The following is a 14,147-nucleotide window of genomic DNA, read 5'->3' on the forward strand; positions in this document are numbered from 1 at the left end:
CTGGAATAAATAGGCAGAGAGGGGGAGGCGGACCGAAGATGGATAGAGGAGAAGATAGGTGGAGAGGAGAATACAGGTGGGCAGGTAGGGAGGGGATAGGTCAGTCCGGAGAGGACAGACAGGTCAAGCGAGCGGGATGAGGTTAGTAGGTAGGAAATGGAGGTGCAGCTTGAGGTGGGAAGAGGGGATAGGTGAGAGTAAGAGCAGGTTAGGGAGGCGGGGACGAGCTGGGCTGGTTTTGGGATGCAGTCGGGGGACGGGATGGGCTGGGCTGGTTTTGGGATGCAGTGGGGGGAGGGGAGATTTTGAAACTTGTGAAGTCCACATTGATACCATTGGGCTGCAGGGTTCCCAAGCGGAATATGAGTTGCTGTTCCTGCAACCTTCGGGTGGCATCATTGTGGCACTGCAGGAGGCCCAGGATGGATATATCGTCTGAGGAATGGGAGGGGGAGTTGAAATGGATCGTGACTGGGAGGTGCAGTTGTTTATTGCGAACTGAGCGGCGGTGTTCTGCAAAGCGGTCCCCAAGCCTCCGCTTGGTTTCCCCAATGTACAGGATGCCACACCGGGTACAGCGGATGCAGTATACCACATTGGCAGATGTGCAGGTGAACATCTGCTTAATATGGAATGTCATCTTGGGGCCTGGGATGGGGGTGAGGGAAGAGGTGTGGGGGCAAGTGTAGCACTTCCTGCGGTTGTAGGGGAAAGTGCCGGATGTGGTAGGGTTGGAGGGGAGTGTGGAGCGGACAAAGGAGTCATGGAGAGAGTGGTCTCTCCGGAAGGCAGACGAGGGTGGGGATGGAAAATTGTCTTGGGTGGTGGGGCCGGATTGTAGATGGCGGAAGTGTCGGAGGATGATGCGTTGTATCCGGAGGTTGGTGGGGTGGTATGAGGACTAGGGGGATTCTCTTCGGGTGGTTATTGCAGGGGTGGGTGTGAGGGATGTGTTGCGGGAGACACGGTTGAGGGCATTCTCGACCATTGCGGGGAGGAAGTTGCAGTCCTTGAAGAACACGGACATCTGGGATGTGCGGGAGTGGAATGCCTCATCCTGGGAGCAGATGCGGCGGAGGCGAAGGAATTGGGAATAGGGGATGGAATTTTTGCAGGAAGGTGGGTGGGAGGAGGTGTATTCTAGGTAGCTGTGGGAGATCGTTCTATAGGTTTGTTTTAAAAGGGTTAATAAAGTGGGCATCGTCCAATAGAAATTGAGCCTGCAGATCAGTAAAGGAAACTAAGGAGATGGCAGATGAATTGAACAAATTTTATTTTATTTATTTTGTGGTATGTGGATGTGGCGAGCATTTCTTGCCCTTTTCCAGTTGCCCTTGAGAAGGCCGTGATGAGCTGCCTTCTTAAACCGCTGCAGTCCACCTGCTGTATGTTGACCCACAATGCTATTAGGGAGGGAATTCCCATAACATGGGTGGCATGGTGGCTCAATGGTTAGCACTGCTGACTCATAACACCAACAACTTGGGTTCAATTCCAGCCTCGGGCGACTGTCTGTGTGGAGTTTACACATTCTCCCCGTATTTGCGAGGGTTTCCTTCAGGTGCTCCGGTTTCCTCCCACAGTCCAAAGACGTGCAGGCGAGGTGGATTGGCCATGCTAAATTCCCGTAGTTTTCAGGGATGTGTAGATCAGGTGGGTTACAGGGGAATGTGTCTGGGTGGGATAGTCTGTGGATTAATGTGGACTTGTTGGGCCGAAGGGCCTGTTGCCAAGCTAACGGCATTCTACAGCTACAACCATCTTCTTTTGTGTGAGGTACGACACTAACTACCAGAGTTTGCCCACTGATTCCAGTTTTGCTGGGACTTCTTGATGCTACACTCGGTTGAATGCAGCCTTGATGTCAAGGGCTGCCACTCTCACCTCACCTCTGGAATTCAGCTCTTTTGTCCATGTTTGAACCAGGGCTGCAATGAGATCAGGTCCTGAGTGGCCCTGGTGGAACCCAAACTGGGCATCACTGCGCAGCTTATTGTCAAACAGGTGCTACCTGATAGCACTGTTGATGGCACCTTCCATCACTTTACTGATGATCGAGGGTAGACTGATGGGGCAGTAATTGGTTTAGTTGGATTTGTCCTGCTTTTTGTGTACAGGGCATACTTGGGCAATTTTCCACATTGTCGAGTAGATGCCACTGTTGTAATTGTATTGGAACAGCTTGGCTAGGGGAGCGGCACGTTCTGGAGCACAAGACTTCAGTACTATTGCCAGAATGTTGTCAGGGCCGGTAGCCTTTGCAGTATCCAGTACCTCCAATTGTTTCTTGATATTACGTGGAATGAATTGAATTGGCTGAAGACTGGTATCTGTAATGCTGGGGACCACTGGAGGAGGCCAAGATGCATCATCCACTCGGCACTTCTGGCTGAAAGTTCCTGTGAATGCTTCAGCCTTATCTTCTGCACTGATGTGCTGGGCTCTTCCATCATCGAGGATGGGGCTATTTGTGGAGCCTCCTCCTCCAGCGAGATGTTTAATGGTCCACCACCACTCACAACTGGATGTGGCAGGTTTGCAGAGCTTAGATCTGATCTGTTGGTTGTGGGATCACTTAATTCTGTCTATCCCTTGCTGTTTTCGCTGTTTGGTGGCTTCACCAGGTTGACACCTCATCTTCAGATATGCCTGGTGCTGCTCCTGGCATGCCCTCCTTCACTCTCCATTGAACCAGGGTTGATCCCCTGGCTTGAGGGTAATGGTTGAGTGGGGGATATGCCAAGCCATAAGGTTACAGATTGTACTGGCGTACAGTTCTGTTGCTGCTGATGGCCTACAGCGCCTCATGGATGCCCAGCCTTGAGTTGCTAGATCTGTTCCAAATCCGTCCCATTTAATATGGTAATAGTGCCATACAACATGATAGATGTTATTCTCAATGTGAAAGCGGGACTTTGTCTCCACAAGGACTGTGCAATGGTCACTCTTACCGATACTGTCATGGACGGATGCATCTGCAGCTGGCAGGTTACAAAGGATGAGGTCAAGTATGTTTTTCCCTCTTGATGGTTCCCTCACCACCTGCTGCAGACCCAGTCTAGCAGCAATGCCTTTTCGGACCCGACCAGCTTGATCAGTAGTACTGTTGCCGAGCCACTCTTGGTGGTGGACACTGAAATCTCCCACCCAGGGTTCATTTTGTGCCCTTGCCATCCTCAGTGCTTCCTTTAAGTGTTGTTCAACAGGGAGGAGTACTGATTCATCAGCTGAGAGGAGACAGTATGTGGTAATCAGCAGGAGTTTCCTTGCTCATGTTTAACCTGAAGCCATGAGACTTCATGGGATTGAGAGTTAATGTTGAGGACCCCTAGAAGAACTCCCTCCAGACTGTATATCACTGTGCCGCCCCCTCTGCTGGGTCTGTTCTGCCGGTGGGACAGGACATGGCCAGGGATGGTAATGGTGGTGTCTGGGACATTGTCTGTAATGCATGATTCTGTGAGTATGTCTATGTCAGGCTGTTGCTCGACTAGTCTATGAGACAGGTCTCCCAATTTTGGCACTAGCGCCTCAGATGTTCGTGAGGAGGACTGTGCAGGGTCGACGGGGCTGCTTCTGCCATTGGCCCTTCCGGTGCCTAGGTGCCAGGTGATCCATCAGTTTCATTTCATAGACTCATAGATTCATAGAATCCCTACAGTGTGGAAACAGGCCCTCAGCCCAACAAGTCCACACCAATCCTCGGAGCATCCCACCCAGACCCATCCTTCTAATCTACACTTCCCTGAACACTACAGGCAATTTAGCATGGCCAATCCACAAAACCTTCACATTTCTTTGACGCTTTGTAGTGATTGGTACAACTGAATAGCTTGTTAGACCATTTCAGAGGGCAACTGAGAGTCAACAACATTGCTGTGGCTCTGGAGTCACATGTAGGCCAGGTCAGCTAAGGGAGGCAGATTTTCCTTCACTGAAGGACATTAGTGAACCAGATGGGTTTCTCCAACAATCAACAATGATTTCACGGTCATCAGTAGACCCTTACTTTGAGACACTTTTTCCCCTGGCAGGATTCAATCCAGGATCCCCAGAACATTATCTGCGTCTCAGAATTAATAATCTAGCGATAAAACCACCAGGCCATCACCTACCCATCTGCTGTCACTATCAAGGAAATAAACAGCTGCAAAATGGAAACAAAAGGGAGGGAGGAAATCAAAATATTACCATCACCAGGTACGTTTGTACTGAGCAAACTGTTGGAGCTGCAAGCTGACGAGTCCCTAGGCCCTGATGGAATTCATCCTAAAGATTCATCCATGATTCACCTTAAAAGAAGTGGACAGTTCACACTCGAACAGTTCATTAACTCAGTTAGCAGGACGGCAGACTGATACAAATAGCAAGCGTTCAATTCCTGTTGAAGTCGTCATGAAGATCACACAAAATAAGATAGATTGGCATAGACTATTTGGCCGCTTGAGCCTGATCCACCAATCAGTAAGATCATGGCTAATCCAACGTTCATATCCACTTTACTGCGTTTTCCTGTCACCTTTGATTCCCTGACTGATCAAGAATCTACCTATCGCAGCCTGAAATATACACAGGGATTCTGTCCTCACTGCACTTTGTAGGAAGGCGTTTAAAAGACTCTCAACCGTCTGAAAGAAGAAATTCCTCCTCATCTCAGTCTTAAATTGGTTCCACTTTATTGTGAGACTGTGCTGTCTGCTCCTAGACTCTCCCATGGGGGGAAACATCCTATCAGTATTTACCTTGTTGACTGTCTTAAGAATCTTACATGCTTCAATGAGATCACCTCTCATTATTCTACATTCTCGTGAGTAAAGTCCCAACTTGCTTAATCTTTGTTCATAACACAATCCCTCCATACTGGGGATCATCCTCGTGAACCTTCTCTGAGCTTCTTCTAATGTAATAACGTATTTTCTTAAATAAGGGGACCAAAACTACTCTCACTACCTCACTCCAGTTGAGATTTCCTCAAAAAACTCAATTAAATTGGTCACACATGATTTCCCTTTCCTGAAACCATGCTGACTCTGCTTGATTCGAAAATTTTCCAAATGTTCTGCTATTACTTCCTTAGTAATTAATTCCAATACTTTTCCAACAGGAACTGTTAGCCTAATCAGCCTATAGTTACCTGCTTTCTGACTCCCTCCCTTTTTGAACGAGGATGTCACACTGGCAGGTTTCCAATCCCCTGGCTCATCCCCAGAATCCAAGGATTTTTGGAAAATTACGATTGATGCATTCACTCTCTCTGTAGGTGCCTCTTTTAGGATCCTAGGATTCAAGCCATCAGGGCTAGGGGTCCCATCTGCCTTTAACCCCATTGGTTTATCTAATAAAATTTCTCTAGTGATGGTACTTAATTCCTCCTCTGTATTCTTTAGTAATAACAGGATGTTCTTCTGCACTAAAGACTGATGCAAACTATCTGTTTAGCTCCTTTGCCATTCCATTGTTCCCCAAGCCCATCGTCCATTCACTTTCTAAGGGTCTATGTTCACTTTGACCCCTCTCTTCCTTTTTATATATTAAAAGAAGCTCTTATTGTCAGTTTTTATATTTCTCACTAGCTTGTCCTCATCATTTAGTTTTTATATCTTTATTAGACTTTTATTCTCCTTTGCCAGATTCTGAATTTATCTCAGGTTTTGGGGCTATCAGTGATTTTTGCTTCCTTATATGCTTTTTCTTTCAATTTACTATTCTTCTTAACTTCCTTGATTAGCCATGGTTTGCTTATCCCTCTCTTAGAACTTTCACCTTTGCTGGGATGAATTTAACATTTATTAAACCTGCCTCATTACCCATTATCAGATTTAAGATAGGTTGCTCCTTGATTGGATCCTGGACACATTGCTCTAGTCAAGTATCTTAGGTATCTAAGTAATATGAAGGTGTAGTATTTTGTCTTGTACAGAGTGCATATGTTCAAGTTACCTGGCTGCTGTGTTTCAGGAGGCAGTCACATGTATTGAGTAAAAATATTTCCTTAAGTGTCTACCACTGTTTGCTTTCTGTCATTTCTGCTCATCGATGAACTTAGTTCACGTTAGCTAACCTTATCCTCATTTGATTGCAGTGCCCTCTCATTAAGTTAAACACAGTTGTTTCTGGCCCAAGTTTATCACACTCAAGCTGACTATTAAGTTTTATCACGTTATGATCACTACTTCCTAGGTAATATTTTACTTGGAGGTCATTTATTAAACCTGCGTCATTACCCATTATCAGATTTAAGATAGGTTGCTCCTTGATTGGCTCCCGGACACATTGCTCTGGTCAAGTATCTTAGGTATCTAGGTAATATGAAGATGTAGTCGTTTGTCTTGTACAGAGTGCAGATGCTCAAGTTACCTGACTGCTGTGTTTCAGGAGGCAGTCACATGTATTCAGAGATAATGGGAGCTGCAGATGCTGGAGAATCCGAGATAATAAAGTGTAGAGTTGGATAAACAGCTGGATAGGCCCGAAGATGCTGCTTGGCCTGCTGTGTTCATCCAGCTCCACACTTTATTAAGTCACATGTATTCTCCGGCCTTCTCCCTGAACACTTGACCTTTTACCTATCAAGAACCTGTCTATCTCTGCCTTAAAAACACTCAATGACTTGCCCTCCACAGCCTCCTGTAGCAATGAATTTTACAGAATCTCCAGCCTCTGGCTGAAGAAATTCCTCCTCAACTCAGTTCCAAAGGGTTGCCCCTTCACTCTGAAGCTGTGACTTCAGGTCCCAGTCTCCCCTACTAGTGGAAACATCTTCTCCACATCTACTCTCTCCAGGCCTCTCAGTATTGTGTAAGTTTCAATGAGACTTTTCCCTCATCCTTCTAAACTCCACTGAGCACTGAATGTGAATCATGAACTGTTCCTGAAATAACAAGCCCTTCATCCCTGGGTTCGTTCTTGTAAACCTCGTATAGACCCCCAGAAATTCTCACAATATTCCAAATGAAGTCTGACCAGAGCCTTATACAACCTCAGCAGTATACTTCAGGAGATAGAAAAGGTATCTAAGAAAAGCACTATTACAATAATCGGGGGGTTCAACATGCAGGTGGTCTAAGAAAGTCTGGTTAGTCACAAATCCCAAGAAAAGGAATCTGTGGAATGAGTATGAGATGTTTTAGTGGACAGGCTAATGGTACAGCCCACTTAGGAAGGGGTAATTCTGGATTTGGTGATGTGTAATGATGCAGACTTGATTAGGGAGATTAAGGTGAAGGAACCTGTAGGGACAGTGAACATAATATGATAGAATTCACCCTGCAGTTTGAGAGGGAGAAGCTGAAGTCAGATCTAACGGTATTATAGTTGGGTAAAGGTAACTACAACGATGTGAGGGAGGAGCTGGCCAGAATTGATTGGCAGGGGAACCTAGCATGAATGACATTCAAGTAGCTCTGGCAAGATTTCGAGGGCTAATTCAGGAGACACAGCAGAAATTCATCCTAATGAAGAAACAGAAGAAATGGACGAGGCGGCAACCATGGCTGACAAGGGTAAGTCAGGGACAGCATAAAAACCGAGTACCAGGGTCAATGTTCTATGAATTCAAGCCTGTTTCTCCCACACCAACCTGTGAAGCATGCATTTATCTCCTTAATTTTGTTGACCCTGTGACAAATTGTTTGTTGCTCAGGTAGTAATCGAAGATTATTACCTCTTTGGTTTGGTTTCTTAATATTGCCCCTAACTGTTTATATTCCCTCAGAAGAACCATGAAAATGTGGTGATCTCAGGCTAAACACACCACCAGTCATCTCTCTCAAACGAGAGAGCAGCCCAATGGGACAACGATGACTTTATCTTCACCTGCTATATTTTACGAAAATTTCCTAGAGTTAGGGCAAGTTCCATTAGATTAGAAAAAAGTGAATGTGATACAAAACACAGAAGTAAGGAAGGCATAATTCATCGATGCAGGGCATTAGTGTCCAACATAGAGGAGCATGCAACAATCTGAAGTCACCAAGAATCCACTCTGATTTCCATGTTGAAATTTGTTGGCATCAAGCTTGCTTGGTTTGCTAAGATGAAAGCTGAATATTAATGAGATGAGTTGGGTGTTAACAAGGTGTTCAACAAGTAATAATCCCTCATAATTAGCAACCTCCTTCTGCATTGCGAAAAACTCACCAGTCAGCAAAAGCATTAAAGATGGCAAAAAGGGCTCTTGTGGTGCAGTGTTACTGTCTCTACATTTGAGCCAGAAGGCCTGGGTTCAAGTCCTGCCTGCTCCAGAAGTAGGTCTAAACAGGCTGAATAAAAATACCTAAAAGATGGTGTGAGGTTGTGAGATGTTTGACATTGAAATGCCAGACTTCTCATTCAAATCATGTTGTAGCCCACATCACTGAGACTCCTACATGATTCCATCCCAAGTGTTTTTTTTCTGGGGGCAGGTAAAGAAGAACTTATTTTAAGAACTGTCTTTCGTTATCTCTCTCTTCACATTTGGAAGCAAACAGGTTGTTTGGCCAGCCAATTCCAACCTGTTCCTCTCCTCCCACCTGCTCCTAGAAATATGGCCTAATATATGTCATAAGATGGCGACTGTATAGAACATAGAACATAGAACATAACAGCACAGTACAGGCCCTTCGGCCCTCGATGTTGCGCCGACCTGTCATACCGATCTCAAGCCCATCTAACCTATACCATTCCATGTACGTCCATATGCTTGTCCAATGATGACTTAAATGTACCTAAAGTTGGCGAATCTACTACTGTTGCAGGCAAAGCGTTCCATTCCCTTACTACTCACTGAGTAAAGAAACTACCTCTGACATCTGTCCTATATCTTTCACCCCTCAATTTAAAGCTATGCCCCCTCGTGCACGCCGTCACCATCCTAGGAAAAAGGCTCTCCCTATCCACCCTTCTGATTATTTTATATGTTTCAATTAAGTCACCTCTGAACCTTTTTCTCTCTAATGAAAACAGCCTCAAGTCCCTCAGCCTTTCCTCATAAGACCTTCCCTCCATACCAGGCAATATCCTAGTAAATCTCCTCTGCACCCTTTCTAAAGCTTCCACATCCTTCTTACAATGCGCTGACGAGAACTGTACGCAATACTCCAAGTGCGGCCGCACCAGAGTTTTGTACAGCTGCAGCATAACCTCTTGGTTCCGGTATATTGGCTGTGTGCCACAATTTACTATTCCCACAATGACACCACAATTTCTGTTAGAATGTGCCATCCATAAACGCTCACATGGATGCCATTTCTCAAGAAAAAGGGGTCAATAAGTACATTTGGAGCATTTAAGAAGATTACCAGTTGAGGTACTTTGTAATTAAAGGTAATCCCTCTGACTCAAACCTTGTGATTTCACTGTTTTCATTAAAAGGGATGGAATATTCAGAAACAATGAGCCACCTACATAATCTTTTAATTTAAGATAGGCTGAAAAACAGCACAGCCAAAGTTTAGATGATTGGTAATTGATTATTTGAAGAAAATAATTACAATGAACAACCCCCAAACTTGGCAGTCAAACTTGCATTATGATACCACGACTGTTAGATTGAATCACTTATTTTCTTTGCGTAGCGTTGCTAAGAATTTCAAGCATAAAGCATCCAGCAGGTTTTGCAAGTGTCAGAATTTAGGATAATATTGGATCCACTGCCAATATTTTAAACTAACCTTATCTGGCAGTCTATCTTAAACCTGAAGCGCAGGCTGAAATCCAGGCGATAGCAATAATGTTAACTAGTTGAAGCTTTCACTCATTCACTACAATGCCTCCACCCAAACAGATGAGTTTTGAGTCCAACCAACCTGTGGAAATTCCTGAAATGCACCCATTGTTTCCTGATTTCGGTCAGAGGATCCTGCAAGGACAACTACAGGCCTGAAAGAAATAGCATAGTTTTTAATTCAATGGTTTTTCATATAAACCCAGCAAATTGCAATGCATTTGAAATTGTTAATCTTCGCAAAGTTTGATGTTTAGCGACCTTAGAGCACTCGACATCAATACATCAATCATCTCAACTTCACATGCAAGTTCTTCAAATTAAAATGCATAATTATACAAAACTTAAGTGTAGATGAAGCCTGATTCAACCATTATACAGCTGGTAACGAGAGCGAGTATTGAGCTAAGCTACACTGATGTGAGAATATATCCCTTCTATTCATCACTCAGCTAAAATGTTCAATTATAATGGTGAATTTCATCTATCTACAATGTTAATAGAACTGCAGTACTGTGCACGCTGTAAAAATTGCAAGAATATCAGGTAGGTCTTTCAGCAATGGAAAAAAAACAAAAAGCAATGAGTTTTCAGGTACAGACATTACTTCCAATGAAAGGTAAATGCCAAAATCATGAACTGATGTTCCATTAGCAATTTGGCGATTGGCTTACACTGAGAAAAATTTAACCTGGTGAATATAATCGACTTTAAAATAATGCAATGATTTGAGAGGCACAGCAGACCTAGCTACACAATTTAAATTATTCAATGAGATTTAATGCAGATCAAAGTTAGTCACCAAATTCAAAATAAAATCACGGTATACTATTTAACTTATTTTAAAATAAACATCTAAAAGAGACTCATACTTCACCAGATCCCTGGTGCAGGCCTCTTTTAAAAGAAAGTTTATTGAACTCAGTCATATTTATTTGTTTCAGTTACCGTGTTGGACACTATTTTGCAATGATGATGTCAGCAAAGCTTTTCTGTTTGTCCTCATTTGTCACTGAAACCGACAGCAAACCCTGGAGCCAGAGTTCGCCACTGGAGACAGGAAACAGAGAGATAGACCTGATTTCAGAGGGGTTTAGTGGCAAAGGGGCAGTCACATGGTATCTGGTCCAGTGAAATGGTAAGCTCAGGGCGGGAGGGGTCAACTGAGGCAAGGGTGTTCAGTCGCAAAGCAGGGGAAAGGGGAGGCTGTGTCGAGCAGTGAGGAAGTGGGAGTGTGGCGTGTGGGCAAGGGAAGGGGAGTGTGGGCAAAATACAGCAAGTGGGCAGCCAGGTCCCAGAGTGCAGTAAGGGTTGGGGCATCATCTGTGGAGGATGTAAATCTCCTCAGGATATGTCAGTGGGAGGCAGTATGACGTAACTCTGATTTCTGTTTAATAGCGTCTCAGGAGTTAGACAAAGTATTTACTGGTTTAATTTTACCTGAGTAAATATTTAATTTAGTTTCTTTGGAACTATCCAAATGGAGACTTTCAGAGGGTACCAGGTTAAGCAGAAATGCCCAGTGTTAAATGCAATTTCCCTGGCGATTCCTTCAATGAGCTACTCCCATCTTCATTGGAATAACCATCATCTGGGCAGTGGAAAATCTGAGCCTTCAGGCCCTGAGAGGGTTTGACAGGCTGAATGCTGAAAAGATGTTTCCCATTGCGCGAGAGACTAAAACTAGGGGGACACATTTGACAAATGAGGGATTTCTCATTTCGGATTCAGACAACAATTCTTTATTCTCAGGGTCATGAGTTACTGGAACTTGCTTCCCCAGACAGCAGTGATGGCAGAGTCCTTGAATTTTTTTAAAGGCAAAGGTAGTTGTTTCTCTACGAAAAACAGAGTCAAAAATTACCAGGCTAGACGGGAAAGTAGAGATACGGTCATAATCAGATCAAGTGAAATGCTGGGACAGTAGGAACAGCAGATGTTGGAGAATCTGAGATACCAAAGTGTATAGCTGGATGAACACAGCAGGCCAAGCAGCATCATAGCAACAGGAAAGCTGATGTTTCGGGCCTAGACCCCCTAGGCCTGAAACATCAGCTTTCCTGCTCCTATGATGCTGAGTGGCCTGCTGTGTTCATCCAGCCCTACACCATGTTATAACTGAAATGCAGAGCAAGCTTGAGGAACTGAATGGCCAACTCCTGCCCAGAAATGCACATACAAATGCTCCCATAACTACATCTGTGATCAGATTTTGGATCTTTTACCTCATATCGCTTTGTCTAATTTGGTATCCTACTTTGTATTACAGCACTTCTGTAAAATGTTTTGCGATATATTAATTGAGTTTAAGGTGTTTAATGACATAAGTCGTTGTCATTCTAAACTTTGAAAATTGAATTTTCATAAAAAAACACTTGCAGCGGTCAAAAGTTGAAGTTGATGGCAAAAGAGCAGGGTATTGGTCAAATCTATCAGAGTCAGCACAGGCAGAACGGACTAAACAACTGCGTTCTATGCTGAAAGGTTTACTGACAGGATAAATGCTGAGTTGGTGTCTAACCTCTTGGAAGAGTCTAGGGCCAGAAGCATAGTCTCAGAATAAAGAGGCACCAATTTAAGACTGAGATAAAGACGGATTTCTTCTCTCAAGGGTTGAATCTCTGGAACTCCTTGCCACAGAGGGCTGTGGGGCAAAGTCCTTGTGTATATATAAGGCTGAAATAGATAAGATACTTGAATAGTACAGCAGTCAAGGTTTATGGGGAAAGGGTATGAAAATGAATATAAGGGATGTTGGATCAGCCATGATCCTATTGAATCATGGACCAGGCTCCAAAGGCCTAATAGCCTTCTCCTATTTCTTATGGTCTTATTAATAAATGGTCTTCATTGGTCTCCTGCACATTGCCAACAACCCTTTCTTCTCTCAATTGTTCACTCTCCCCAGCCCTTTGGAAAACATATGTTCTTGAAGATGAGATGCACACCTCTTCCTGGGGATACTTGAAATAACCCCACAGATGCCGGTATCCTGTCACCAAGTCACCATTTATTTATGTAAGGTGAGTCCCTGACACTGGTCCAGCTTGCTCAGAACCAGTTCTCAGGGTGAACAAATCCTCTGTAACTCCTGTTATTCCGCTGTCTCTGATTGGACCAGGTTAACAGCCCCAATCAGGGAACTCATATTCTATGAAGTCAACCTGGTTGACCCTACAACACTAACCAACAAAACGGAACGTTTCCGTTGTAATATCCGTAAAGGATCTTTTATACAAAAATAAATTTTTATAAGATAAAGAAGTTTTCCACCTGTACTAACTCAGGAAACCTGATGAGAAAGAAACATTGTTCATTGTTGAACACCAAAATAGAGCCACTTCTTCTGGTTAGTCCCAGCCCTGAATCGACAGTTCTCTCTGGGTCTGTTTTTTTTCCCCCAACGAAACCATTCAGAGGTGTTACAACACACCTCTGGAACAGGTGAGACTTGAACTTTGGCCTCCAGTCTCAAAGGTAGGGTCATACGACTGTGCCACACGAACCAACCTGGATCTGCTTTATGATTTTTCCCAAATACCTGTACAGAGATGTTACGATACACCTCTGGAGCAGGTGGGACTTGAACCTCGGCCTCCTGGTCCAGTGATTGAGACACCACCGTTGTGCCATGAGAGGTCTCCTTGGGTCTGCTTTATTTTTTGCCATGGGCTCTATAGAGGTTATCATACCATGCATCCATCCCAAAACTGCTCAACTGATAACGCACTGTCCGGATGGAAATGAATCACAGAGACAATGCAGCCCCCAAGGTCACTTAGTGGTCCATGTATAATTATCCTGGACAATGCCTAATGGCAACTGATGTTTTATACTATGCCTTTAAATGTACAGAACATAGAACAGTACAGCATAGTACAGGCCCTTCGACCCACAATATTGTACCAACCTATTATTCTACTAAGATCAAACTACCCAGACAGCCAAATTTCCCTGAAGTCCATGTGTCCTTACTTTCTGAATGAGCCTACTATGGGGAACCTTATCAAATGCCTTGCTAAAATCCATATACACCACATCCACCGCTTGACCTTCATCAATGTGTTTTGTCACATCCACAAAGAATTCAATGAAGCTCATGAGGCATGACCTGCCCCTCACAAAGCCATGCTGACTACTTCTGTGCTTTTCCAAATAATCATAAATACTATCCCTCGGAATCCTCTCCAATAATTTGCCCACCATAGAAGTAAAACTGACTGGTCCAGGATTACCCCTATTCCCTTTCCTGAGCAAGGGAATAACATTTGGCATCCTCCAAATCTTCTGGTACTACTCCTATCAACAGTGAGGATACAAAGATCATCGCCAAAGGCGCAGCAATCTCTTCCCTCACATCCCATAGGAACCTTGCGTATATCCTGTCTGGCCCAGGGTACTTATCGATCCTCTTTTTTTTTCAAAATTTCTAGCACTCCTT

The 14,147-nt window shown here is 44.1% G+C and overlaps 1 protein-coding gene across 3 annotated transcripts in view; it reads right to left on the reverse strand.

The window, feature by feature from the left end:
• hacl1 (2-hydroxyacyl-CoA lyase 1) overlaps positions 1 to 14,147 on the reverse strand; it is a 92,988-nt gene that overhangs the window by 74,207 nt on the left and 4,634 nt on the right. For all 3 annotated transcript variants that reach the window (XM_048560021.2, XM_048560037.2, XM_048560028.2), the window contains one exon: positions 9,789 to 9,861. In XM_048560021.2, the coding sequence (XP_048415978.1) occupies positions 9,789 to 9,861 (73 nt within the window). The remainder of the gene's footprint in view (positions 1 to 9,788; positions 9,862 to 14,147) is intronic.

This window comes from Stegostoma tigrinum, chromosome 2 (assembly GCF_030684315.1).
Source record: "Stegostoma tigrinum isolate sSteTig4 chromosome 2, sSteTig4.hap1, whole genome shotgun sequence".
Lineage (NCBI taxonomy): Eukaryota > Metazoa > Chordata > Chondrichthyes > Orectolobiformes > Stegostomatidae > Stegostoma > Stegostoma tigrinum.